Genomic DNA, 27,235 nt, shown 5'->3' with positions numbered 1-27,235 from the left:
GGAGCAGCAACAGCACGGGAGAAAACGGTCTCTCTCTCTCTCTACACTTTCAGAACATTGCAGAATTCCTCTGTATAAAGGGGAGATCGCCATGCCAGCTGCACCCCAAAGCCGATCCAGGACCAGGGACAGAAACAATGTCTTAAACAGACCTGAGTTCATGTCCTTAAATCAGCCCTTGCGGGGAAACCAGGAGAGCAAAAGCTCCAGCAGGAAGCCAAGCGGACAATGCCCAGCTCCCAGCGAAAGCGCCAAGGAGAGGCGACAGTCCCAGCAACTGCCAGAGGAAGACTGCATGCAGCTCAATCCATCACTGAAAGGCATTGCCTTCAGCTCATTACTGGCCATTGATATCTGCATGTCAAAGAGACTGGGTGTCTGTGCTAGCAATGCCTCCAGCTGGGGCAGTGCCCGCTCTATGGTCAAGCTAATCGGGGTGACTGGCCATGGCGTGCCTTGGATTGCAGGAACGCTCGTCTGTTTGATAAAGAGCCGCTCCCTGGCAGGGCAAGAGGTGCTCCTCAACCTCTTACTGGGTAAGTGCTTCTCTTAATCTAATGCTTCAATTGTTGCCTATCGTAAGACTCCAAGATCCCTGAGCTATTTCCATTGATGTTTTATATCTGCACGCTGTTATAAGGTGCTCCGTTGTTGGTGTTGTTACCTCTTCAATCCTGGCTTTCTAAAATTGGCAGCAGCAGCAGCAAAATGCGAAAAGCTTTTAGTGCAACTGCAGAAATGTGTCCAATGGTGGGCTTTCCAGTTTAGTGCAAGGTTAAGCTTAATTACAGAGGTAATTTTAAAACCTTAAAAATAATATGAGATGGAGGAGCTAGGGAACACATTGCAAATGGGAATCTGATACCTTATTTTAAAGGGGAAGATGTTGGTGAGGCTAGCGTTAAAGAGAGACAGAGTGACTCAGCTTGGAGAGAGGCAGGGGGAGTAACAACTTGTGACAGCGAGCTGGGGGCTGGGTACTGGAAGCAAGCAGTTTTCTGTTTGTCAGCCTAAACCTGAGTCAAGGAAAACTGAATATACTTTCAGATCCCGACTGAGCACATGTGGAAGGGATGGGTGAGTGCTGGAAAGGCAAGATACATATATAGAACAGAAGAGAGGGGTAAATGCTTTGGGCCCAGTATCTCACCTGGGGACCTTGGACAGCAACGGGATTGGCATGATCCAACTGTTAAATAAACCAGGAGGGCAAGGAGCTTCCAATAGGCCATGGGTCCTGAGAGGCATTTAGAGAATATATGTGACCCAGGTCAATCCTGACAGGCTCCTCCCCCCTTATATCTATAGGTTTGTAGAATACTGCCTTTCCCAGAGAAATGGGAACTACAAATTCATAGATGTACTGGTGTAAAACCCAGGACTGGATCAGCTTGGCAGATGGACATCCTATGTGTGACTAAAGTTTAACTGGCAGGTCCAGGGGGGAATTGAGGACAGACATACCACACAGGCTGTTGTTAAAAGAAGGACTTCCTGTCAATTCTCACACAGGAACAAACATCTGGCCTTTTAAATGGGTCAAGGTGTGCAGTAGTCCAAAGTCACTACCATGACCCTTAAATTCTAAGATGAGAAAAGTTCCAGTTTGCAAGATGAGTTACAAATATAAGAGTCTTTAAGAGAAAGGACTTCCATCATCTGCACCTTTTAGCTTAGTTAAAAGTGAGCTTCAAAGGAACTTTGCAGTTTCTTTGCTGGGACAGAGTTTGGAAAGTGAAACCAAAGGTAGGCCTGCTCAAGAGGAGTGTGGCTTCTGCTCTCTGCCTGGAGCAGGGGTGTTTCACTTATCCTTCTCTTTCCCTCTTCCATTCCTAACTCTGAAACTAGTATTACTATGAATTTGTCAGAGCTCAGTCTGTTGAAAGCCACAGAGATCACAGGTCAACGTGCTCATATGCAAAGCTCCACCTGGTCTTCTCACCTCCAATTCCCAGCCCCCCAGCTCACTTTCACAAGCTTGTTATTCCTCCCACCTCTTGCTTTTAATCTTCTACTGCATACAGAAGAGGGACCAAGGAGGTCTGACTGAGAACAAGAGACGCATGATGTCAAAACGTTGAGGACACTTATGTTAGTGTATGTTTCCACTTCCCCGCTCAGCAGTCACGCTGCGTACGCTCAAAACAAAGCAAAGCAAACAAACAAACAAACCTATGAGCTGCTGCATCTACATTGTTGTTCTTTATTATTTTTATTTAATCTCACTTATATTTTCAAACATGCCAGCTTGTGCAACATACAGATGTACACAGAGGAAGTATAATAATGGAATACCTTTTCATAGGTAGAGTAGTAATTTGTTATAAATTGTAATCAGTGTGTCATTTGGAGGAGTTGGTTATAGGGACACTCTAGCATGTGTTATATTTGTGCAAAGATTTTTTTTCCTCCTGGTAAAAAGCCACTAAAACAGACATCATTATGACAATCAGGTGCTCAACATTCAGAGTTTCTATCTATCTATTTATTTATATCCCACATTAAACATGAATTAGTTTGAAACCTGGGAGCATTTAAAAAAAATTCCTCTGCCTAGATCAAAAGAGAAAGATGGTTTGTGGGAACTTGCTCCTTTTGTTTTGTGGCATGGTATATTATAAACATTCACTTATTGTTTATTACTACTATTTAAAAGAAAGATATTAAATATTGATGACAGAGCTGCCTTCATGTAGAAGTCCAGAGTCAGTCTAAATGTGCCATCAGTTTCCAGTTCTGTGATATCTATTTATTTCTTCTTCAAGTCAGTTTTCAACAACATTTTCTCAGTTATTACCCAAATGTGAACACAATTATAATGCTTATTAATGAGTTTTGGATGTTACTGAATTCTGTTATTCTGTCTCACTGTATTTCCAGTTGTAGAACAGTATAAGTCATTACAAGGACAAAATATAAGAAAACCAATGGGCTGCATTAGGGGCTTATAGCCCATTTAGTTATGCTTAAATAAATAAGAGATCTGCATGAAAGAAAATATTTATTTTTATTATTTTGACTTATGAAAACCACTTGTCCCTGAAACATGCTAAAAACTGAATAATTCATTTGTAGAAAAGAGATGAAGTGAAGATGTAATTCCATGTGCCCCAATTAAAGGAGAGTTTAATGTTACTTCCAATCTTTATAACACCAGGCTTCCCAAGGCAGATTACAACAACAGTTAAGATTAACCCATCAGTACACTGGATATCCTCACTGAAATTTGGCCATGTATTACTGTATTGTATAAGAACAGTTTAGAAAAATTAGCACAAAATACAGCCTTTATTAGTGCCTTTTAAGGCACTGCCTATCCAACAGGAAAAGCTTTTGACTTTTTACAGATGGACCATTATTTCTAATAATCTTTTACTATTACTTTCAATGGCATTTGCTATTGTTTTGGGTGTACTTGTGACTCCGCCTACTGCCAGCAATACGCCTACTAGCGTCAACCCATATAATGGACTAGATAGCCTTGTACCGTCTCCTGTTCTCAATCGAACCTCCTTGAGAGGGACCATGAAACATCCATTGTCAGGTAACAGGAGTTCAACTGCAAGCAGAAAGCACCTCTAGGGAATGGTCAAATTGTAAGGTTTGCATGGAGGAATACAGGTAAATTTTAGTAACAACATTTCTAAGAAAAGCAAAGCAGCTTCTTCTTGCTTATGCAAAGTGCTGATTATTGGTGTTTTCTAGGTAATTTTTAGTTTTATACTTATGGTTTTGAAGATTTCTTGCTATTGCTATGTTTGTCTGACACAGAAGGCCTCTTGGAGATAAGGTTAGGTAAGTTTAGGTTATTTATTCTTGATATTTTTATTTATTTATTGCATTTGTATCCCATATTTTCTCACCTCTTTGCAGGCTCAATGTGGCTTACAACATGAATTAGTAGAAAATATATAAGAAGATTAACATTTGGTATTACAAAAGGATCTTGGGTAACATGATAATGATAAAACATGATAGTAGTGTGACAGCAAATATTGTAAGACAATTCTGGATATGTGTGTAGGAGTTTACATTTGTTGATCTTTGTAGTATGTTTCAGTAGTTTGCGGAAGTTGATTAGTTCGTAGATCGTTCTTAGGTTGCGCGGCAGCGCATTCCAGAATTATGTACTCAAATAGGAAAAGGTTGACGCATGCGTTAACTTGTATTTTAGCCCTTTGCAGTTGGGGAAGTGAAGATTAAGGAATGTGCGGGATGATTTTTTAGCATTCCTAGGTGGTAGGTCTATCAGGTCAGACATGCAGGCTGGGGCCTCTCCGTGAATGATTTTATGAACTAGGGTACATATTTTGAACGTGATGCGCTCTTTAAGTGGGAGCCAGTGTAGCTTTTCTTGTAGGGGTTTAGCACTTTCATATTTTGTTTTACTGAATATGAGTCTAGCTGCAGTGTTCTGAGCTGTCTGAAGATTCTTGATTATTTGTTCTTTGCAGAGTGTGTTGTAGTAGTCTAGATGGCTGAGTACCATTGATTGTACCAGGTTGTGGAAGATGGTCCTTGGGAAGAAAGGTCTTACTCTTTTTAATTTCCACATTGAGTGGAGCATTTTCTTGGTTGTGTTTTTCGCGTGACTCTCAAGTGTTAGGTGTCGATCAATGGTAACTCCAATAATTTTTAAGGTGTCCAAAATTGGAAGATTCAGTTTTGGTGTGTTAATGGTGGTGAATTTGTCCGTGTTATGTTGAGAGGTGAGTATTAGGCATTGGGTTTTTCTGCATTGAGTTTCAGCTGAAATGCATCAGCCCATGTATGCATGATATGTACTGTAGGCTTTGGTTGATGTAATTGGAAATTTCCTTTAAATCTTGTTTAAATGGGATGTAGATCATTATGTCGTCTGCGTATATGTATGGGTTGAGGTTTTGGTTTGATAGTAGTTTGGCCAAGGGTATCATCATTAAGTTGAATAAGGTCGGTGAGAGGGGGGATCCCTGTGGGACTCCGCATTCAGGTATCCATGTGGCTGATGTAGTTGAATTAGATGTCACTTGGTATGATCAGCATCACAGGCCAAAACAGTTTAGAAATTTAAATAACAGAAACAATAAATGAAATACAATGCTTAATAGGAAAGAAATACAATCGTGCCAGGAAGGGAAAAAGAGAGAGAACATCAGGTACTCATAACCACTATCAGGTCCTCAGGTCCAAATCTTCAAAGAGTAGGTGAAAAAGGTAAGTTTTTAATAGGGACTTAAATTTGGTAAGAGACTCTTCTTCACATAAGGATTTAGGGAGGTTATACCTTCTGGCTTCAAATCCTGCTAATGATGGGGAGAAAGGACTAGGCAATGGCCATTAAGAGAGCCAAGTGTCCAGATAGCTGGGGAGTGCTCATGGAGAAATTTGAAGGTCAGGAGAAGAAGCTTGTGCTGAAATCAAAATAAAATGGACAACCAATTTTGCATATGGGGCAATTCCCTGATATTATGTGGGGAGCCACGGTCTTGCCAATCCTAAAACCGGACAGAGATCCCCTTCTTACCAGTTTGTATAGACCTATTTCCTTATTGAATGTAGATGTAAAGCTCTATGCCAAAATTTTTGCAAATCAATTATTAGATGTTGTTCCCAAGTTGGTGGGTTTGTAAAAGGCCATATTGCAGTACCTAAAGTGCAACGGCTTTTACTGGTTATGGAGTAGAGAGGTGTGGTAGCCATGTTAGTCCACTTTTAAAGGTAATCAATAGAAATAAAACAAAATAAAACATGGAAAAAAAATAAGATGATACCTTTTTTATTGGACATAATACATTTCTTGATTAGCTTTCGAAGGTTGCCCTTCTTCATCAGATTGGAAATAAGCAAATGTTTGTAGGTTACAGTATATATAAGTGAAACATCAAAGCATTTCAGTGACAGTCTAACAGGTTGAGGGTGGATAGGTGAGAGACAGGAAGAGTCGGGTGAATGAGGGACAGGGAGATATGCATGGAGATAGGAGGGTGACAAAGCAGTACAATTTTATGGTTTATAATGGGCTAGAAAACCCAGATCTTTGTTAAGTCCTGTCTGGTGGGTGTAAAAAATATTTAATCATTCTGGCTTCAAAGGTCTTACTTTCCTGTATTGTTTTAAAGTTCCCTTTCAGGATTCTTACCATTAAATCACTGGTACAGTGTTCTGGTTTTGTAAAGTGCTGCCCCACAGAGGTGGCATCCTGATTGGTACTAGCATTTTTCATATGGTGTCTATGTAAATTAAATCTCTTCTTTAGCATCTGACTTGTTTCTCCAATGTATCAGCCTTCATTGCATTTTTTACACTGAATGATATATACCACATTGGAAGATGAGCACGTGAAAGATTCCTTAATGTTTAATATTTTTCCTTTGTGAATGACCGTGGGGTCCTGTGAAATGTTTTGGCACAGTTTTCAGCTGGATATATTGCAAGGATGTGTGCCATTCTCTTCTTTTTGAGTCTGTGTTGGGAGCTTACTTCTAATTAGCTTGTGTTTTAAGTTGGGTGGCTGTCAGAAGGCCAGCACTGGGAATATCTCTGTCAGTAATTCATCCTCCTGGAGTAGAGGCTGTAGATCTTTATGATTTTTCTTAAATTTTCCAGCTCTGGGTTGTATGTCACTATAAGGGGGATTCTGTCTGTGGCTTTTTTTCTTTGTACTGTAGCAGATTTTCCCTGGGTGTTTAAGGGAGGAGGCAATTTTCTTGGAAATTATTTTGGGGTTGTTGTTCAAAGGATGCAGTCAGGATTTCAAGGTGTCTGTCTCTGACCCCTGGGTCAGAGCAGATACGGTGGTACCGTGTGGCTTGGCTGTAAATAATGGATCTTTTTGTATGTGAAGGGTGGAAGCTGGAGTTGTGGAGGTAGCTGTCAGGGTTTCCAGGTTTGTGGATTTTGGGTAGCATGTAGAATGTGCCCACAGAAGATTGGTTTGGTATGAGTTTCTTCAGATGTGGCTGTACTTTTTAGGTCTTTCAGCTGCTTTGTATAATCCTGTGTGGGATCCTCAGTTTGTTTCCTGTAGTATGTATTGTCTGAGAGCTGTCTGTGCCCTTCTTCAATGTATTTTTGTGTGTCCATAATCACCACTGAGCCTCCTTTGTCTGCGGGTTTGATGATAATGTGTTGATTATTTTGTAGAGTTCTTATGGCCGCTCTTTCTGGTGGAGTAAGATTGTATAGAATTTTCTTTTGTTTGCTGGAAAGTTGTGATTTTACCCTATGTCTGAAGCTTTCTGTGTAGTTGTCCAGCTTGTTGTTTTGTCCATCCTGTGGGGTGAAATAAGTGTTCTTTAGTTTAAAACTGTATTCCGGTCTGTTGAGAGTTCCTTTGTTGTGAAAATGTGCCTTCAGGCGCAGCTTTCCAAAGAATTCTTCCAGGTCTGAGTATAATTGAATTTCATCCAGCTTACTGGATGGGCAAAATGAAAGTCCTTTGGAGAGTACAGAGACTTCATGCTGTGATAATTGATAGTTTGAGAGGTTTACTATCCCCATTTGATCTGTATCTCCAATAGTGTGATCAGCGGTTTGTCTGTAGGGTCTCTGCAGACTTCCTGATTTCTTGGTTTGTTTGGGCTCCGATTTTCACATACCTCAGATGGATTGGAAAGTGTATCCAAGTTGTCTGGGAATGTTGGTTCTGCAGTTGTCACGTCTGTGGCCGTGACCACCCTCAGACTTACATTGTTCCTGGGGGTCAGCTTCCTAGCTGGCTCCTGTTTCTTCTGTCTGTCCTTTCTGAGCTAGCTCTGGCTCTCTGTGCTGGCTGCTTCCAGCAGCATGACACTAATTGCCTCACTATACTGCACCTGTGGGTGTTGCCTGGGTTAGCTCTCTCTCTCGCTCTGTGCTGGCTGCTTCCAGCGTGACTCTAATTGCTTCACTATACTACACCTGGGTGTGGGAAGCCTCTCTGTGTTTCACTGTGCTTTCTGCCTGCTCTGTGGTTTGTGCCTGAACAGCCTCCGTAGTGCTTAGAGATTGCTGCAGCTGTGCCTTTGGTGTTGAAGGGCTTTATTAAGCACTTAGACTGCAGCCTTTGCCTTTGCATTGCCAATGCCTCCGCAGTGCCTTAGGTCCCGAGGTTAGTGTGCTGTTTGCACAGTTAGCTTTCCTTGTCTTTTCTTGTGGGCTTCCAGCTCTTTTGCTTTGCGAGTTACTATCACCTGTGGGCCTTGCCTTCTGGCCCTTCTGTGTTTATTGCTCCGTGGGCCTTCTGGCCCTTCTGTGTTTATTGCTCTGTGGGCTTTCAGCCTTTCTGTGTTTATTATTCTCTGTGGGCTTCTAGCCTTTCTGTTATCCCTGTGCAGTGGTGCTGCTCCCTGTCTGAGGTTGGTCAGCGGCTGCTGCTGCAGCCATTTCTCTCCTTTCTATCTGTTAGCTACTGTAGCTGTCATTCCCATTCCCTTGAGCTTAGCTTGTATATAGCTCCTGTGTCCTCTTCCCTGCCTGTCTGCCTTGCTTTAGCCTAGGTACCTGGGAGCACCGCTGTATCCTGACTCCGGTTGTTCCTGTTGCTGGTTCCAGTTCTGGTTTTCCTGTAAGCCCTACCGGCTGCTCGAACCTGCGGGCTCAACCCTCGGGGAAAGGCAGCTAAGCGTAGGTGAAGCCTACTCCAGTGTGTTCCGGTCCGGTGCGTTCCAGTCCAGAGTGTTCCAGTGCAGGACTCCAGTCCGGGGTTCCAGTCCAGCCTTGCCTCTTCTCTGCTCCAAAGGTGATCTTGCCTGCCACTGCCGCTCCTCGGCCGTGGTCCAAGGACTCACGTACCCAGGGTTCCCGGGGAAGAAGCCTGACAGAATGCCAAGGTCCTCGAGAACACAACAGCAGTGCTGTTTCTATTCCATGATAAGCTGTTTTTCTCTCTGTGATTCTGCAGGAGAGAAAACAGCTTTATTTATTTTTTTGCGGATAGCGATGTATTGTTTTTTCTTCTTGGATGTTCTGCAGGTCCTCCTTAAGTTGGCTCATACAGTGTGGATGTAGTTCCTCCATGTTCCTCATGATTTAATCCCTTTGGATTTTTATCATTTTCTTCTTCTTGTAGAGTTGATGTATAAATTCATTTCTTAGTTTCTGACTAGTGCGTTTGCAGAGTTTCTCTGCATAGTCAGAATTATAAGTAGTAGCCAAAGGAGTTTTGATCCTCAGTCCTTTAGGAATGATGTCATTCTTCTTGCAGATTGTCAGAAAGTAAAGATGACTGTTCACTTTTGTTTCTTTTTCCATAAGTTTGTTCATTTGCTTTTTCATGTGGCTGTATGCGGTATCTTCCATCTTGAGTAGAGAAGTGTGGTAGCTGTGTTAGTCCACTTTTAAAGGTAATCAATAGAAATATGGAGGAAGTGTTCATGAGGAAGTGTGTGCCAAAGATTTGCAAGCTGTTAGTAAGCTTTGATATTGAAAAAGCTTTTGATTTCTTTGGGAGGTTCTCCATTGCTTTGTATTTTATGGACCTATTTTCCACATGATTTGCCTGTTTTGTGGTTGCAAGTGCTGGTGAATGGTGTACTCTCTCCCTGTTTTGACATTACGAGGGGGGTGAGACATGTGTGTCTCCCCCATTCTCTTCTTCCTATGTATGGAGCCTTTGGCTTTGAAGATTTTGGGGAGGGGAATACCGGGTATACTTGTAGGATCTGGAGAGTTTTGTTTAGTTTTGTTTGCAGATGATTTACCGACTGCTTTTACCTCTCTGGAGACATCCTTACCTGCAACTTTGGATGTCTTACTTGAGTATGGGCAGATCTCAGTGTTATGGATCAATGCAGACAAGTCAGAGGCCCTTTGTTTGTCAGACGGCTTGGATCATAGATGTCCTGGGAATTTCCCTCTCTGGTGGGCGGGACTTCTTTGAAACATTTAGGCCTCTGAATTCCTCAGGATATCTCCCATATGCCTAGATTTATTGATGTCACAAAGGCTTTGTGCAGCTGGTGTCATCTTTCTTTGGGACAGAATCAGTCTGGTGAAAATGGTGCTCCTGCTGAAGTGGATGTATCTCCAGCAGCATCTTCCTATTATTCTAGCCAAATGCAATATAACTGCTTATAACAATACCAGTCGTAACTTTTTGTGGGGATCCAGGAAACCTGCCTTGCACTGTGACATTTGCACTTACTCTGGTGTGATGGGGGTCTGGGGCTACCTGATCTTCATGCCTACAATGCAGCATGTCACTTGCGATATGTGAGAGACTGGATTTTGTAATCCTCTGAATTTTGTAATTTTGTTTTTGAACAATCTCTGGGGGGGGGGGGGGGTGACTTAGCTTTGGGATATTTGATACATCTTCTGTTGTGCCCTGTGAAGTGGGCGTGGATTGTTCTGTGCATTAAATATGGGCTGCATCCCGCTATTTCTTGTTATCTACCTTTGGTGGGTAACTTGGATTTTCCACTTGGACTGCAGGATGTCCGTTTTCAAACTTGGGCCTCCGGGGGCCTGGCTTTACTACAACATGCACTTAAGGAAGATGAAACTTGGATGCTGCCCTATGAGACGTTGAGAACGACATATTTGCTGCAGGCTTTACTACAACATGCACTTAAGGAAGATGCAGCTTGGATGCTGCCCTATGAGACGTTGAGAACGACATATTTGCTGCAGCCTAGTGATTGGTATGCTTATTTACAGAAGCAACATTATATTATGTCATTACTTCATTCATCTCCTGCTGATGTTGAGGAGTCCCCATTTGATGACAAATGGCCACAACCAGCAGTACACAAGGGCCTGGGAGGCTGATATTATATTGGCCTTCAAAAATCATGGACTTTTTCAGCTCTACAGAAAATAGTGGATCATTGGACTCTGGACTTTAGACCTTATACTGTGGAGGAGTGTCTCGTAAGCCTTAAGGACAGCCCTTGCTTGGCGGCAAGTATACAACTACAACAGCTGCATTATAAATTCCTTATATGCATGTACATTCATTCATCAAGGGCAATGAAGATGGGTCTCCCATCTGATGGGACCTGTCTTTAGTGCCATGTGGATAACGCCTCATATGAACATGATATCTGAGAGTGTCCAGGGGTTCAGAGGTTTTGGCAAGCAGTGTGGGTGCATCTAAGCTCCCTGTCGGCAGAACTGGGATGCCTCCCCAAGGATGTGTTTTCTGGCCAACATATCAGTGGTAATGGAAGGCACGTGTCTAGTCTTTTCTTGCGCAAAGCCTCACTTATTGCTAAGTGGTGTATATTATTCCAGTGGATTCATCCAGAGCCACCCACCCTTCTGTAGTGGCATAATCAAATGCATGAACTCTTAACCATGGGACATATGTCTTGGACAATAGAAGTGTCAAAGCCAAGAAACATTTCCTAGGTCTTTGGATGCCATATTTGCATACCATGACTGCATGTGTTCAGTCGGTCTTTTTGAACAACTTGACTGTCACCTCCTTGTGGCTGTATTGTCATTGCCTCACATGTGCATAATGTGCTGACAGTATTGTTTTGTCTTAGGATATTGCTGTCGGGGATCTGACAGGAGGGGGGGTTTTGGTGGGTGATCTCCCTTGATTTTCTATGATTCTCTTGCCTGTTGTTATATGCTATTATATACCAATACATATTTTTTGCCATAAAGATACATTTGAAAAACAAAAATGGGCAACCAATGCGGTGGGTGGACATGGTCAAATTTACGAGCATGTCAAAGAAAAAGAGCTGCTGTATTTTGTAATGTCTGAAGGCATTTCAGTCCCACAGTCTGGAACACCAGCATCAACAACATTACAATAATCTGGGGGGGGGGGGGGGGGGGGCAAGATGGCATCTGAGTAGGAAGTTGCCGCAGGCTGTTCCCCTATCCCACCATAGCTTTGTTTATGCTTTTTTTCTTTACGTTTTGCAGTTTTCTCATGTCTAAAAGAAGGGAAAAACAGAGGGCTTACCCTGCTGCTCCTGCTATTCCCTTGGTGGAGCGAAATTACTGGGCAGATGTCTTCGCTGCGGGTTGGAGTGGCAGAAGGTGAACCGCTCCCCCCGCTTGAAGTAGACACCTCCTTTAGCCCAGAAACTCGGAGTCCCCCGACGATGCCAGCAGCCTTGCTTTGTGAGTGTCCTGGTTTGGCGAGATCCAAGGAGGGGTTGCTTGCTTTGGGTGCAGGGGCAGTCCAAAGCAATGGAGCATCGAGTATAGCAACGCAGTTCATGTTGCTCCGTCAGAGGATTTGGAGCAGAAACGGAGGAGTTGACTGACTCGGGCAGTGAAGGAGCCCAGATAGAGTTGCTTCAACAACTTAAACCTTTTCTGCTAGTAAAACCAGAAGTGATCACCTTAGAGACAATTTGGGATGCTTTGGTGAGTTTGGAAAATACTTTTTCTAAAATTATTTCTACATTGGTGATGTCTACTCAGTTATTTCCTGAAAAAATTGCTGAATTGGAAACTAAAATACAACATTCGGAGTCTTTTGAACTTTCAACTAAGTCTGATATTGTTAAACTTAAGGACGGACAAGGTGCTTTAATTAAGGAGAATTTACTGTTGCAAAGGAAAATAGAAAATGTGGAAAACCAGCAAAGAATGAAGACATTAGGATGTATATATTTTCCTAAATTACCAGCTGTTGCTCCTTTAATTACATTTAAGAAATATTTATAAGAAATGTTTAAAATAACAGAGCAAGCATACCCCCTGGTTTCAAAATTGTATTCTCTTACGTTATACTAAGAAACCTTCTTTTTTTTATTATTATTATTTATTCAATTTCATCAAAATTACAAGAAAACATCTTGGTTGGAAAAGCAACATAAAAATTAAACATATATCATTAAAGATTAACAATCTATTAGGTAACTATTGATACTCAAGTCCATAAATTGGAAATCCAAGATTTAGGAATACAAGGAGAATGGAAAAAACAAATTTAGGAAATTAAATTAAATTAACGCAGATTCTATTGAGATGTTACTTATTCCTTTAACGCTTATCCTTTTTTTGCCGAAGTTATAAGGGCTGATACATGTGCAGGCTCTGTAAACACATATTTCTTCCCATCAAGCCTTACTATACATTTGCAGGGGTATCTTAAAAAAAAGGTGCCCCCCAATTGTATTATTTCAGACTTAAGGAGCAAGAATTGTTTCCTCCGTCTCCTTGTCTCCTTAGAGACGTCAGGAAATAATAATATCTTATAACCCCAAAAGGGATTTTCTCTATTGCGAAAGAAAAGACGGAAGATCCAATTTTTATCTGGTAACAATGCAACGGTAGCAACCAAAGTTGCTGCCGTTGCTGATTCGGAATCAGAAGTCTCAAGCAAAAGAGATACATCTATTGGAGTTTCAGGAATTTTATTCAGTTCCTTTCCTGTGACATAATAAGCAGAAGTAAATGGTGGTAAGTTCTGATCTGATATATTCAAAATATCTCGCAAGTATCTCTTTAACATATCAAGAGGAGGAACAGTCTTTATCCTGGGAAAATTTACAAATCTTAAATTGTGACTTTTAGTATAGTTATCAAATATTTCCATTTTTTTCCTAAGATTAGTCAAGTCGTTTGTCATCAGAGGTTGTAGTGTTTCCAATTTCATAATCCTTTGGTCAACCTTTTCAGCTTTACTATCCATATCTTTAGTCTTTTTCTCCATCTTTCTTAAATCTTTCTCTAGTAAATTCACTTTTGGAACAGTTTCATTAGCCTGTTTCAAGAAAGAATGTCCCAAGGCAGAAACTAAGTCCCATAATTTGTCTAGAGTAACCTCCTTTGGTTTGACAACTAATTCCTTAGGTATTTCAAACCTCTCAGACGCCTTCACAGGGATCTCGCTCTGTCCTTCGGTACCTCTCCCCGCATTCCACGGTGGTAGCGTCTCTCCCGCTTGTGATGAAAGCGAGTCCTCCACTCGACGATCTTCCGGGTCCACACCACCTTCACTGGGAGACCCCATCGAGTCAGCAAGAAAGGAGCTTGCTCCAACCGGTTGAGGATGTGGAGTCCGCATAACGGGGCTGAGAGTGGTATCTAACCCAGGGGAGACCGATTCTCCTAACACGCCGGACATCCCGACTGGCAGCGTCCCACTTTCTGAAGCAACTCTCTGCGGTCGAGCAAAGCGGTCCATAGGACCAGGTAAAGAGGGAGTTGGTAGCGAGGCTCTGGCTATCACTCTCCCCCTACGTTTAGGCATTGTAGCAGCAGCAGTAGGAACGCGACTCACAGCGTCTCAATAGGGTGCGGCCATCTTGGATCACCACGTACGTTCCTTGCTTAATCCTAAGAAACCTTCTGATCGATCATTAGCGGTAGGTTCTGAAGTATCATTTGATGAGTTAAACTTGACTCAGACAATAGAGGATGAAACTATTGGAGTTCAAACTGCTACTTTAATAGTAGATTTTGTTTTACAACCAGATTGTGATTGGATTTTGAAGACTTTTATTCGTCATAAACAAAAACTTTTTTGAATCATAAAATTTAAGTTTTGCCTGATGTATCTGTACAAACTCAGTGAAGGCGTCAATCCTTCTTGAAGTTACGTCATGTGTTCTTCAGCTAGGGGGAACCTTCTGGTTTAATTTTCCATGTAAATGTGTGATTAAACTACAGTTACTTAAATATGTTTTCTTCAAAACCATTCATTTGGTGTCTTTTCTGCACTCTAAACAGGCCCTTATGTCACCCCCTCTGTTATCAGCTCCTATAATAGCTACTCCATTATTTTGTAAATGCTAGGGGTTGATCTTCCACTATATTTCTTTCATGGTTCCTTGAATTATGCCTTGCCTCCTCCCATTGAGTGGACTTGAGATACAATTGTCACTTATATGGAATATATATAATATCTATAATTGTTTCTTTAGATTATACAAAGGGGATGGTTGTATTACAATGGTTTATTTTTTTTTCTTCTCTTTTTCATTTATGATACCCTTTATTGATTGCTGTGACATTGTTCTTTTCTGTTCAAGAATTTCCTTGTAAAATATATTGAAATTTCTTTAATTAAAAAGAAAACATTACAATAATCCAAATCTCAAAATAAAAAAGTATGAGTAATGCCTGCATAGGGTCAGTACTAAAGTAGTCACGCAGTGTGCAGTTGGCATACCATGCAAAACCCAGCCACGACCACATTTAGAGATATGTGGTCCAAATGATAGTTCAGAGTTTATTATCACCCCTAAATACCTAAAGGAAGTAACCAGAGTGATAAAAGAGCTCAGCAGGAATGGAGTTATGGAAGGGCAATCTAAACTATCAGTAATCCAACATGGTCATTTTTGATTGATTAAGGATGAGCTGATGGTCACGGAGCCATTGTGCAACTGCAGTTAGACAGCGTTGCAGTGAGGAAAGGTCAGGGTTAACTGGAGAGGTGTAGAAAATCAATAGGATATCATCTGCATAGAAATAAGAGTTAATGCAGAAGTATAATGGTAGCCAGGGGACTCAGGAGTACATTAAACAGGAGGGAGGACCCCTGGGGGATGCTACAAAGCAATGGGCAGAGAGAAGAAGTAGAAGTAGAGGTTCTCACAAAGAATGGCTTTCCAAGAAAAGCTGTAGGTAGATGGTGATGATGCCTGTAATACCAAGATCAGAGAATCTATGTAAAAACAGAAAAAAGGTCAAAGGCAGATTGGAGATCCAAATAAACTGCTAGAGCCACACACACCGCCTATCTTATATACAGGGCCGTGCCTAGGGTCTCTGGCGCCCCCCTGCAGACTATCAGTTGGCGCCCCCCCCCCCGTGAAAATGATCACCCCCCCCATGAAAATGATCGCTCACCACTTGCCACACTGAAAGGAATTGTCAGCAATATTCTTAGAAACAAATTGCTATACATTGCAAAATAAGATAGCAGATGTAAATTCTCAAAGTGGACATATTCCAAATGCTAAAATGAAAATAAAATAATTTTTTTCTACCTTTGTTGTCTGGTGACTTTCTTTTTTCAATCATGCTGGTCCAGTATCTGATTCTGCTGCTATCTGTCCTCTTACCTCCATTTCCAGGGCTTCCTTTCCATTTATTTCTTTACTTTTCTCCTTTCTTCTTCATTTCTTGCTCTATATCCATTTCCAGCAATTTCTCCTCTCTCCCTGGGTCCTGCCCTCCCATCCATGTCCATTCTTGTCCCTCTCTGCCCTTCCCTCCTCCATCCATAGCCAGCAATCCTCCTCTCTCCCCTCCCCTCCATTTCCAGCAATTTGTCCTCTCCCTGGACCCCCATGTCCATCCTTGTCCCTCTCTGCCCTTCCCTCCTCCATCCATAGCCAGCAATCCTCTCTCCCCTCCCCTTCCAGCAATTTGTCCTCTCCCTGGGCCCTGCCCTCCCATCCATGCCTCTCTGCCCTCTCATCCATTCAGGGTCTGCCCTCCCTCTCACTCCCCATTCCATCCAGGATCTATCCCCCCTCTCTCACTGCCCCCTCTTTTCGGCTCCCAGTTCCCACCTGCGGCTGCCCCTAGTTCCAGATCCATTGATTCTCCCATCCACCCCTGCCCCAGGCATGACCCCATTCTCCCTCCTGCTCACTTTTCAGACCCCAGTTCCAGCTCCATGCCCCTTCTCCCCCACCCAGTCCCTTCTGCCCATCCGAGTCCCCCTCACCCCATCTGTCTCCCACCCAGTCCCTTCTGCTATCCAAGTGCCCCCACCCTCACCCCATCTGTCTCCCACCCAGTCCCTTCTGCCCATCCGAATCCCCCTCACCCCATCTGGCTCCCACCCAGTCCCTTCTGCCCATCCAAGTCCCCCTCACCCCATCTGTCTCCCACCCAGTCCCTTCTGCTACCCAAGTGCCCCCCACCCTCACCCCATCTGTCTCCCACCCAGTCCCTTCTGCCCATCCGAGTCCCCCTCACCCCATCTGTCTCCCACCCAGTCCCTTCTGCCCATCCGAGTCCCCCTCACCCCATCTGGCTCCCACCCAGTCCCTTCTGCCCATCCGAGTCCCCCTCACCCCATCTGTCTCCCACCCAGTCCCTTCTGCTATCCGAGTCCTCCCCCACCTTCACGGTCACCCCATCTGTCCCCCACCCTCACCCTGCTTCGTCTTCTCCCTGCCACCCGTCTTTAAAAAGAAATTGCCGACGAGATAGCGAGCGCAGCACCTCGTGTGCAAGTAAAAGAAGCGAATCCGATCATCTCATTGGGCCTTCCTTCACTGTCCTGCCCTAGAGGAAATAGGAAGTTGCGTCAGAGGAGGGCGGGACAGTGAGGGAAGGCCCAATGAGATGATCGGATCCGCTTCTTTTACTTGCAAACGAGGTGCTGCGCTCGCTCGGCAAATAAATTTAAAGGGCTGGTGCGGGAGGGGGGGGTGCCAGGATGAAGAGCAGCGGGAGCGGCGGCACCCCCCCTCTCTGGTGCCAAAAGATTTAAAGTCCTCGGTGGGGCGAGGGTAAGCACCGCGGCGGCGCCCTCCAGAGGTGGGCGCCCCCCTGCGGCGCTTACCTCGCTTACCGCATCGGCACGGCCCTGATCTTATATTACATGAAGCTTGCTCAGTAAAGAAGTTAAAAGTGTCTTGCAAATGTGTCTGGGGCAAAATCCTGATTGTTGCAGGTGGAGAGCATGGACCTTGTCAACACGATCAACAAATTGGCTATAGATCAACTTCTCAGTCACTTTAGAGAGAAAACAAAGTTTGGAAACTGGTTTATAGTACAGGAACGAGCGGGTCTAACACATCCTTTCTTAAGATTGGCCTATATCTGTCCAGAATGTTGTTAATAATAAGAAGGGCCAAAAGGAGTAAGCCATGCTAGCAACTTTCACCCAGGATGAAGAGACTGAATCTAATGAGCAGGTAGTCTGATTCGGGGACCCAAATGAGGTAAGACTGGGAAGACCAAAAGATGACTAGCTATGAGATATGGATATGGTATCTGAGACATCAGTGGGCTGTACCATTGGGATGGTTTGCCCATTCGAGGCTCCGTTGCCAAAAGACGGTTGTAAAGTAGGATAGAGAGAGAAATTGTATGTGTGTTTTGAGGGGGGGGGGGGAGGGGAGGTAGAAATGCCAACTTACCCGGTTTCTGGCTTGAGTTTTTGGGACAATTCTGGATTTCTCACCACACTGGCCTTCTGCATTATGAGACTTGCAGCACTGATTTCAATGGGCAGCTGTAACAAATGTATTTTCATTATTCTTATCTTATTGTAAGCCACACTGAGCCCGCAAAGAGGTGGGAAAATGTGGGATACAAATGCAAACAATAAATAAATAAATGTAAATTCAAAACTAGGACAGGCCAAAGAGTCTCCAGACAGCAACTGGGTAACTTGGCATTTCAGGGTGGGGGTGGGGAGATAGAGAGTGTGCATTTCTCTGTCAACAAGTTAGGCTAGGTCTGCCTGGTTCCCAATCCCAGTCTATATTGCTGATTCTGCACTTTTCCCCTGGAGTGCCTATTGTGTTACAAATTACAGGCCAGGCCCAGCCTGCTTATAGTTCTATTTATAGTATATTTCAGGGCAGTAGGTAGAGACATGCTTTCATTACTGGAAGTGTCCTTTTACACAGTTTTGATCTCTTTGTTCATGAAGAGTTTGTAAAGTAGACATCAAACTAACTTTGGAGAGATCCCAGTAATTTAGGAAGGAGTATAGTATTTCATGCCCTTTATGGCAGCACCTTTCTGTTTATCTCTGGGACTTTAGGGTAGTGCAGGGTCTCCAGGTTTAAATTTAAATGGTGGAGCTGAAGCTTGAGTCTACAGACATTCCAGAGACAGTGGCAATGGGGCTCAGCTTTATATCAGCACACAATAGTATGTTGAAGGGGAAAGATCATCTCCATGTGGGGTTCTCATCTCTCCTGGCTCTTGACAAGCTGGATTGGGCCACAGGCCAGGCAAGTCATCACATAGGATTTTTAAACATAAGTGTGCATTTTATTCTATCAGCTGCTCAGTGCAGCACATTTGCTAATTAAAAACTCCACACAGAGATATGGGAGAGGGGAACACAAATGACTCAATATTGCAGGAAAAAAAAGGCATCTGTCAGAAGAGGGAAGGGGAAGGAAAAGCTTTATTAGACGCTAGAGCAGAGCAGGAAAAGCACACCCTGACACAACAATATATTAAACACCGGATCTGTGAGCCTGACAGCCATCATTCTCTGTCTCCCAACAGGAAGGACCTATTCACCCCAGCTTTGCCACAGTTCCTTCTCACTCATCCTTGGTGCCTTACTCTGACTCCTAGGTTAAGTGAATTTAAGTGTGTATGATAGAGGGCGTCAACATTCAGTGTCAGCCCAGAGTATGAAATATACAACATGGCAGTAGATAGAGAGTATAAGACCCAGTTTAATTCCTGGTGCTGTGTCACAGATTCAGATTTCATGCTGCAGGGGATGGCATCAGTCTGTTAGCAGAATGTGCTTCTGGAGGAGTTGTCATTCACGGGTTAGTACAAGTTGTACTGTAGGGGAGAGTCACCCTTCAGTGTTTGTGTAGGGTGCACTGCAGGGGGAACTGTGGGATAGGGTAAGGTTGGGGGAGGGGGGGTAATTGTTCAGTTTTTAAATTCCCGAATTGAGAGGAACATCTTAAATAATGGGGGTGAATCATTGGTAATACATGCACTTACCTGGATGAGGGCATAACTGATAAGGTGGGTACTTCCCTCAGCTCTTCCTTGATTCTGACATTTCTTGACATTTCTGGTATCTTCTGCCATTCTTTCTAACTACAAATCTTCTTGCTTTTTTGGCAGCTCTGCTGTTGGATATTCTGACCGTGGCTGCTGTGCAGAAGTTGGTTAAGCGGAAGACCCCTTTTGAAGTTACCCCTGGTCTGATGGATTACCTTATGATGGATATCTATGCCTTCCCAGCAGGCCATGCCAGCAGAGCCACTATGGTGTCCAGATTCTTCCTCAGTCATCTGGTTTTAGCTGTCCCACTCCGGATCCTGCTTGTCCTCTGGGCATTCTGTGTAGGATTTTCCCGCATAATGCTTGGCCGGCATCATATCACAGATGTTTTGGGTGGTTTTCTCATTGGTTATGTGGTGTATAGCTTAGTGGACCTGCTCTGGATGTCTTCCAACACATGTCAAATGCTGGTATCGATTTGGTGAATATAACAGAACTTTGCCCTTAAGAACTAACCATGGATTGCCTGCACTGGAAGCCACTAGACATTCAAAATCATCATTTTTGTACAGTTTTATTTTTGGAAACAACAAAACTCAGCATCAGTTCCTTGGATTTTAAAGGACTTTGCTTCCTCTTCAATTGGATTGACTTGTAACTAGTTGCTTTTTGGGCCTTAAACAGACCTACTGGTACCTTGGAAAACAACTGGAACATTTTTAACTGAAATGTAATTGTGCTTATCTGTTGTATTTGCAATATTTAAAAACGTTCCTTCATAATGAACATTTTGGTATTTACAGGAGACCAGGGTCTCTCATCTGTAAGAATGCTTTGTGACATCACAGACTGTTGCTATGGAAATGGCTGTGATGTCACAGTGGCAGGTGAAGGCCAGTAGTAGTAGGATCAGGATGTGCAGGGTAAGAGGCTGATTACCTTGGTTTTCTGCTTCTGCCTTTGTTAGCAAAGATCAGTTGCTGTTGAGTAGAGTGGCAGTGTTTTATGGGGAGGCTAATGTATGGAGATTGTGTTTTTATTGAGGTTGTAAACTTTATCCCACTGTTTGATTACTACCATGTTTGTACAGTGGATGATAGTTGTGCCTTTTTTTTAACACCCCATTGGGTGAAAAGGCAGATTATAAATAATGAAAATTAAATCAGTGCAGAAACTCCAAGCAGTAAACAGAGTTTTCAGAGTATCAGAATTTAATTTGTAGTGTTGAATGGAACAGTATTAGTATATTTCAACCCATTCTTAAATGTCAGGCATTAAAGGACAGAGTGCAGTTAATGGGAATACATACTGATCTGAACCAGAGCACTGGGAGGGAATGTAATGATGGAACTCTAGAAACAGAGTGAGAGAACAACCAGGAATTGCAGTGGTCGAGATCTCTCACTAAGCAAAATTAACCCAGCAGCAGAGACAATATATTCTGGGATTAGTTTCTTCCCAGTACAGAACCACAGCTTTCCCAGAGACTAAAGGTTTAGAGGCTTCTCTTTCATTCTAGTCCATGGGGAAAGACCTTGAGGAATCAAACTTTAGTGATAGCAGCTCTGGATAATAGAGAAAAATCCCTAAAGCTCCTAGATTAGGCCTTCGGCTCTGCTTTTTACTCTACAGAACTGTCAAGTTTGGAAGTTTTGCTTCCCATTCCACCTTCATCTATGCAATGCAGCATCGTAGCTAATGACAGAAAAAGGCCAGCTGCTCCTTCCAGTCTGCTCAGTTCTTCCTGTCTACACTGCTAAGGATATATCCCAGTTACCAGTCATAGAGCTTGACCACATGTAAGATACTTCTATCAGGACAGATTTTGTCATCCTCCTCCTTAGTACACCACCACCATCTTGAATAAACAAGCAAACAAGATCTTCTGTTTAGCTCACTCCTAGCAGTCCTCCCTCCCCAGCTCTAACCACAGGGCTTTGTAATAATGTAAGTGCATGATATTCAAAAGAGCTTACCCAGGCAGAAAAGGCTTCTGTCTGGATAAATCCCATTAACTGGTCATCCAGCAATGGCCAATGACACTTAAGGGGTTAGTGCCACTGAATATTGCCTGTGACTCCCTAGGCACTGTCCAGTTACTGCCAGGGCGGTCCAGGCGAGGAGCTGGAACGTAACCAGTTAGCAACAATATTCACACCACTAGCTGGTTAAGTAAGCAGATAAAATTAAGACAGCAAAAAAGTTGTCCTAAGTTTATCCACCAAGCTAGTCTGAGTATCAGCTGGTGCCCTGCTAAATTCCAGAAGACCACATACACCGTGATATTCAGTGTCGGAACCTAGACATGGCCTGGCATTGAATATCAGGGGTTAATTCAGCCTGCAGCTGTCAGCAGCTTCAAAACCGCTGACCACCACAGCCTGAATATTTACCCCTAAATTTTTACCAAAACTAGTATAAGTGGCAGTGTGGCTCGAGCTGGCAGCAGGACCTCATAGAAATGTGGCATACACACAGGTTGAAGGTAAAAGTAAAAAGTACTTTATTTATGTTTCCAAAAAGACTGGTCAGCTCTGTTATGTCATAGGTTTAGTCCTTTTAAGCAGAGTCTCTCTCTCTCTCTCTCCCAATGTAGTCCCAGTCATTACTATTCATAGGGGCTGTCTCCTAGCAAGAAATGCCATCTCAGGTCCCTTCTGGGCACACATCAAACTTATACATTTTAAGCATTCACTGCAAGGTTCTCTCCTACCTTGGCAATTTTCTATCCATGTATCATTAACTCTTGGAGGCTGACTTATCTGCTTACAGTTTCCCACTATAGGGAAACACTTAGTTCTGGCTACTTCTCTTCCCTGGCACTCCCCTTAGGTACTGTAGCCTCAGTTGGCACTTCCTTAGAGACCTCGGGGCCTCTTTCCGGAAACCTCTTCACTCAGGGTCTCCCGGACCTATTCTGCTTTAGGGCATTTAACCCCCTCTCTGCCTGAGCCTTGCCTCTCTGACTCAGTAGTTTAGCTCCACCTGCCCTAAGGTGGTTGAACTTCAGCTTGGGCCCTGATGCTTAGAAGCAAATGCGAGTGCTAGAGGCCATTAGTACCAGACTACCACCCACATTTGCTAGAGCACAATGCGCAGAGGCCCTCACCATGGGAAATAACAAGCTTGTCCCAGATCAGCACAATTAGCATGCTAGTGTAAGCAAATTGAGGTAATTTCCTATTCCCTCCGATCATAGGCGCCGACTCCGTGGGTACTGTGGGTGCTAGAGCACCCTCAATATTTTCACCCGCCGGAAGTTCCCTTCCCAGCCAGCCCGATCTGCCCGGTGCCCACCCTCTTCTCCCTCAGTCCTCCGCCCTCGCCTTTCTGCGTGCCACCCAGAATTTAAAAATTCATCTTACCTTGGGGTCCTAGCGGCAGCAGTGAAAGGCAAGCAGGCTCGGCGCTTCAGCCTTCCCTTCTCTCTCAGCTCTGGTCCTGCCCTCATTTCCTGTTTCCACAAGGGCGGGACCAGAGCTGAGAGAGAAGGGAAGGCTGAAGTGCCAAGCCTGCTCGCCTTTCACTGCTGCCGCCGGGACCCCGAGGTAAGATGCCTTTTAAAATTCTGGGCAAGATGCAAGAAAGCAAGGGCGGAGAGGGAGAAGAGGTCGGACTGGCACTCAGACGAGGGGGGGCCTGGAACTCAGAGGAGAGGACAGGAATGGGGGCCTGGAACTCAGAGGAGAGGGAGAGGGAGGGGGAGAGGAGGGGGAATGCACCACCTGTAACCCCCCCCCCCCAAATTTCAGCACCCCCCAATCATTTTGAAAAGTTGGCTCCTATGCCTCTGATGCTAAGAAACAGCGAGGAGGAACAGGGACGCCCTTACTGCTGGAATCCTTACATCAGCTTTGGAGCTGGAGTATGGGTGTCTAAACAGGCTCGGTGATGTCCTCCCCGTTTGAGTTTAATGAGCTCTGTTGACCTCAGGCTGTGGGCACCACTGGGAAGTTTATTTAAGCCTATAGAGAAGGGCAAAGACGATACTGGCAGGTCAGCATTGCCTACCCAGGCATTTTTACCTGCTCCTGATGAAGAGCTTTTCAGGGGCTCCAATGCCACAATGTTGTTTCATGCTGTGGAGCAGCTCTGGCAACAAGTGCCCTGCCTGGGTGAGTGCTGGAGGGGCAGCGGCTTTTCCTCTCTTTCCTGACAGTCTCCACTCCTCAGCGCTGGCTCCTGCTCCTCGGTTTGACTGGGCATGCACAAACCTCCCCCTTAACTCCCTCATGCTCAACGCAAACAATGCGCCTATATTGTCATACTATTTGCGTTAAGCATTAGGGAGTTGTTCTGCCGCACTATTACGTACAACGCTGGAGTTTTGAGCATCGGGCTCTTGGTGAGGGAGGGATCCTATGGAAATCCAGCCATTCCCTCACAGTATCCGAGTGTGTCACCTGCTTTGGTCACTGAGCAACTCCCTGCCCTATAGGGTAAGGGGGGGGGGGGTCAGTGAAAAGGGAAGAGGCTTGCCACCCTGTGTTTCCTGGGTTTGTGCCCCTTACTGCTAAAACTAACTTTGGGATTTTTCCTTCTAGTAATCAGGTCCAGTTCACTAGTCAGTAACATGGGAGAAATTGTAGAGAAGTGATTCTGAGTGTTTCCATATCTCCTTCACACAACAGAGCCATGCTGGAAATGCATATAATATCAGGAAGTCAACACTTGCTCATATGATTGCCTGATGAGAAAACAATGGTTGGTGCTAATAGACTGCAGTTTTGGTAAAATTTAACTATATTGTGTAAGAACCAAAATGAAAAATATTGGTTATTTCATATTAGGTATATAGTTTTCCCTGGATGTGGTCTGCATGAAAGGCAGGAACATTTAATGGGAACAGACATTCTGATCTTAGTTCCACTTCATTTTAACCCTATCAAAAAGGTTGTGGGTGAGAATTATTATTTTGTATTGAGAGCCTTGCTTGTGTGGGCTGATGAGTACGTGACCAGGACTGTGGAGTCAGAGTCAGAAGCAATGTTGGGTGGAGTCAGAGTCCGTAAAAATGTACTGATTCCGACTCCAGCTTCAAAATAACAACTTATATGTGGAGTTGGAGTCAAAGTCAGTAGAAAATACAAGTCAGAGGCAGAGTCGAAGGTTTGGTCTACTACCGATTCCACAGCTCTGCATGTGACAAGGCATGGTGGCTTGATTGCCACTGAAGTTCCTAGCAGATAGAAATCTGTTTGAACTTTGGAAGGTTTTTCTAGTGCTAGACAGCTATACCTTACTGAGTCTTACCTTAGCTTCCCAAGCAGCAGTCAAAGCAGAGTTAATCAGCATTTCTACCAAAGAGGCAGCACAGACTTGGAGGCCAGATTTTTACTTTTATTTTGTATGTAAAAATATGACCCAAAAATGGCAGCTGGCAAATAATCCCCTCCACAGCAGCAGCGAGATCATACTGCAGGGTATAGGAAGCTGGCTAAAACAGCCAGTTAAGTGCAGTAGTCAGCACTTAACCAGTTATGAAGAACTGCATAAAGACAGGATTGCATTTTATGCAGTCCTATTTATGTGGTTATCTTAAGTGCCGACCCTGCCCTCAGAGAGCCCCAAAAAAGAGCAAATTTCTGTTTGAGTGCTAACCACACATCTTCAGCTGCACTATATGGTTAAGTGCCACTGCAAATGCCCCGCTATAGCCCCAGACTGGTGATCCTGGCCATTTAAATCATTTTGAATATTGGACCCATAATATATACAATCTCAAGATCCATTGTACAATTCGCACTAGAGGTGCTACTGATATGTAAGTTAATTATTATTATGCCAGTCTCAAACAATTATAGCTCAAAGGATTGCAGATACCTAGATTTTTGATCTGCACCATTTTAAGGTACAAAGGAGTAGGACCATACCAAGCAATAGTTGTGCCCTGTGCAACTTGCCCACTGGTGGCACCTTCCCCCTTGCTTTGCCACCAGCAATGTGAGGAAACAGTGGTCTGGGAGCAATTTTTTGCAGTCCTCTGTGTTTGTGGTGGACATGGCGGAAGCCACTGCTTGCCCGAGGATTGGTAGCATGGAATGGTGTTACTAATTGGGTTTCTACCAGGTACTTGTGACCTGGATTGGCCACTGTTGGAAGCTGGATATTGGTCTGACCCAGTATGGTTATTCTTATGTGCCTTGTGCAGCTCCATTGCTTACACCGGCTGTGGTACCTGTGAAGGGAAAGGGGCTCTACCCTGCCTTCTCTTAAAGAGCATGATAATGGTGGGATGGCAGAAGTGTCAGTGCTGCACACATGTGCTTATCAGCAGTGCTCCACCTACCTCTGTTCACGGATTCTCAGCACTTAGCATTTCTTTCAATACAGAGGCTGAAAAACTGGATGCCAAGTGCTACAGAGCACAAATGGCTCGGTGGGGGGGACGACGGACACCCATTTGAGCATGTCCCGGTTTACTACTTGCACGCTAAACTTGCTACAGCCAGTTTAATTTTTTTATTTATAACCATTTAAATTTTTACAAGCGATAAAACAACCTGCTGGAAATACAAAGAAAGTAATATGTAGGAATTATTTCAGTCAGGTAATTCTATTCTCTTCCTTAGACCACTAAATAGGGAGAGTGAAACAGAAAAAAAAACCCATGGTATTAACCTGATTATCCCCAGATATTACTCGTCTAATTCATTATTCCACATTGATCATCTGGTTGGCTTCTTCAAGGCCAATACGGTGTATAGTCAAATAATTTCATTGAAAACATACTTAATATCCAATATTAGTTAGAAATAATACATCTGATTACATTCTCTCTCTTTAAAAAAACAGAAATTATTTAACAATACATATACTTAAGTCTCTAATTCAAATCCCACTGATTAAAGTAATCCCAGTTTTCACAGGCTTCACTCCTTTTAAAGTAATAATTTGAAGAAATATTTCTGAGGAAAACTTAGCTAGAACCAGTTTAAAAACCACGTTGCTGGCTCGTTAAGTTTAGTGCATCTAGCCCTCAGTCCTCAAGAACAGTAAGTGCCCTTGGTTATTGGGCTGACATAGCAATCAGATACTACCTCCAATACAGAATTAAATTGCTGCAAGTCACAGTACTATCTCCTCTCATCACTTTTTCATACAAGGGTCTGAGCCTCAGTTTTTCATTGAATCCAGCAGCAAAACCAGGTTTTATTTACATCAGAAAAAGATTTAGGGCTTATTGTAATAGGCACATCTGGAGTAGAAACAGTACATAATTTATACAAAACTAGAACGTTTCTTTTATTATGCAAAGAATGTTATTCAAATTCATAACATTGTAGAAAGATATGTATTCTTCACATTCTTTGGATGCATGCATAGAATATGCACACCATCATTTTTAGGTGCATACATTTATTTATTAGGATTATTAGGGTTTATTAGGGGGGCAGACTCAAGAAAAATGTTAGGAAGTATTTTTTCACGGAGAGAGTAGTGGATGCTTGGAATGCTCTCCCGCGGGAGGTGGTGGAAATTAAAACGGTAACGGAATTCAAACATGTGTGGGATAAGCATAAAGGAATCCTGTGCAGAAGGAATGGATCCTCAGGAGCTTAGTCAAGATCGGGAGGCGGGGCTGGTGGTTGGGAGGCGGGGATAGTGCTGGGCAGACTGATACGGTCTGTGCCAGAGCCAGTGGTGGGAGGCAGGGATAGTGCTGGGCAGACTTATA

The 27,235-nt window shown here is 43.6% G+C and overlaps 1 protein-coding gene across 1 annotated transcript; it reads left to right on the top strand.

The window, feature by feature from the left end:
* Positions 1-21,060, top strand: PLPP7 (phospholipid phosphatase 7 (inactive)). Its single transcript, XM_030206083.1, has 2 exons — positions 1-536; positions 19,678-21,060. Exons 1-2 carry the CDS (start codon positions 92-94, stop codon positions 20,040-20,042), a joined length of 810 nt encoding a protein of 269 aa, XP_030061943.1. The 5' UTR covers positions 1-91; the 3' UTR covers positions 20,043-21,060.
* The last annotated feature ends 6,175 nt before the right edge of the window (positions 21,061-27,235 follow it).

The sequence above is a fragment of the Microcaecilia unicolor genome, chromosome 6, assembly GCF_901765095.1.
Source record: "Microcaecilia unicolor chromosome 6, aMicUni1.1, whole genome shotgun sequence".
NCBI classification, from domain to species: Eukaryota; Metazoa; Chordata; class Amphibia; order Gymnophiona; family Siphonopidae; genus Microcaecilia; species Microcaecilia unicolor.
The sequence above is the reverse complement of the archived record's forward strand: the minus strand, read 5'-3'. Positions and strand labels throughout refer to the sequence as shown.

Coding starts and splice junctions, on each gene's coding strand:
- PLPP7 (XM_030206083.1), top strand. CDS start 92: ATGCCAGCTGCACCCCAAAGCCGATCCAGGACCAGGGACAGAAACAAT. Junction 537..19,677: donor GCTCCTCAACCTCTTACTGG/GTAAGTGCTTCT, acceptor CTTTTTTGGCAG/CTCTGCTGTTGGATATTCTG.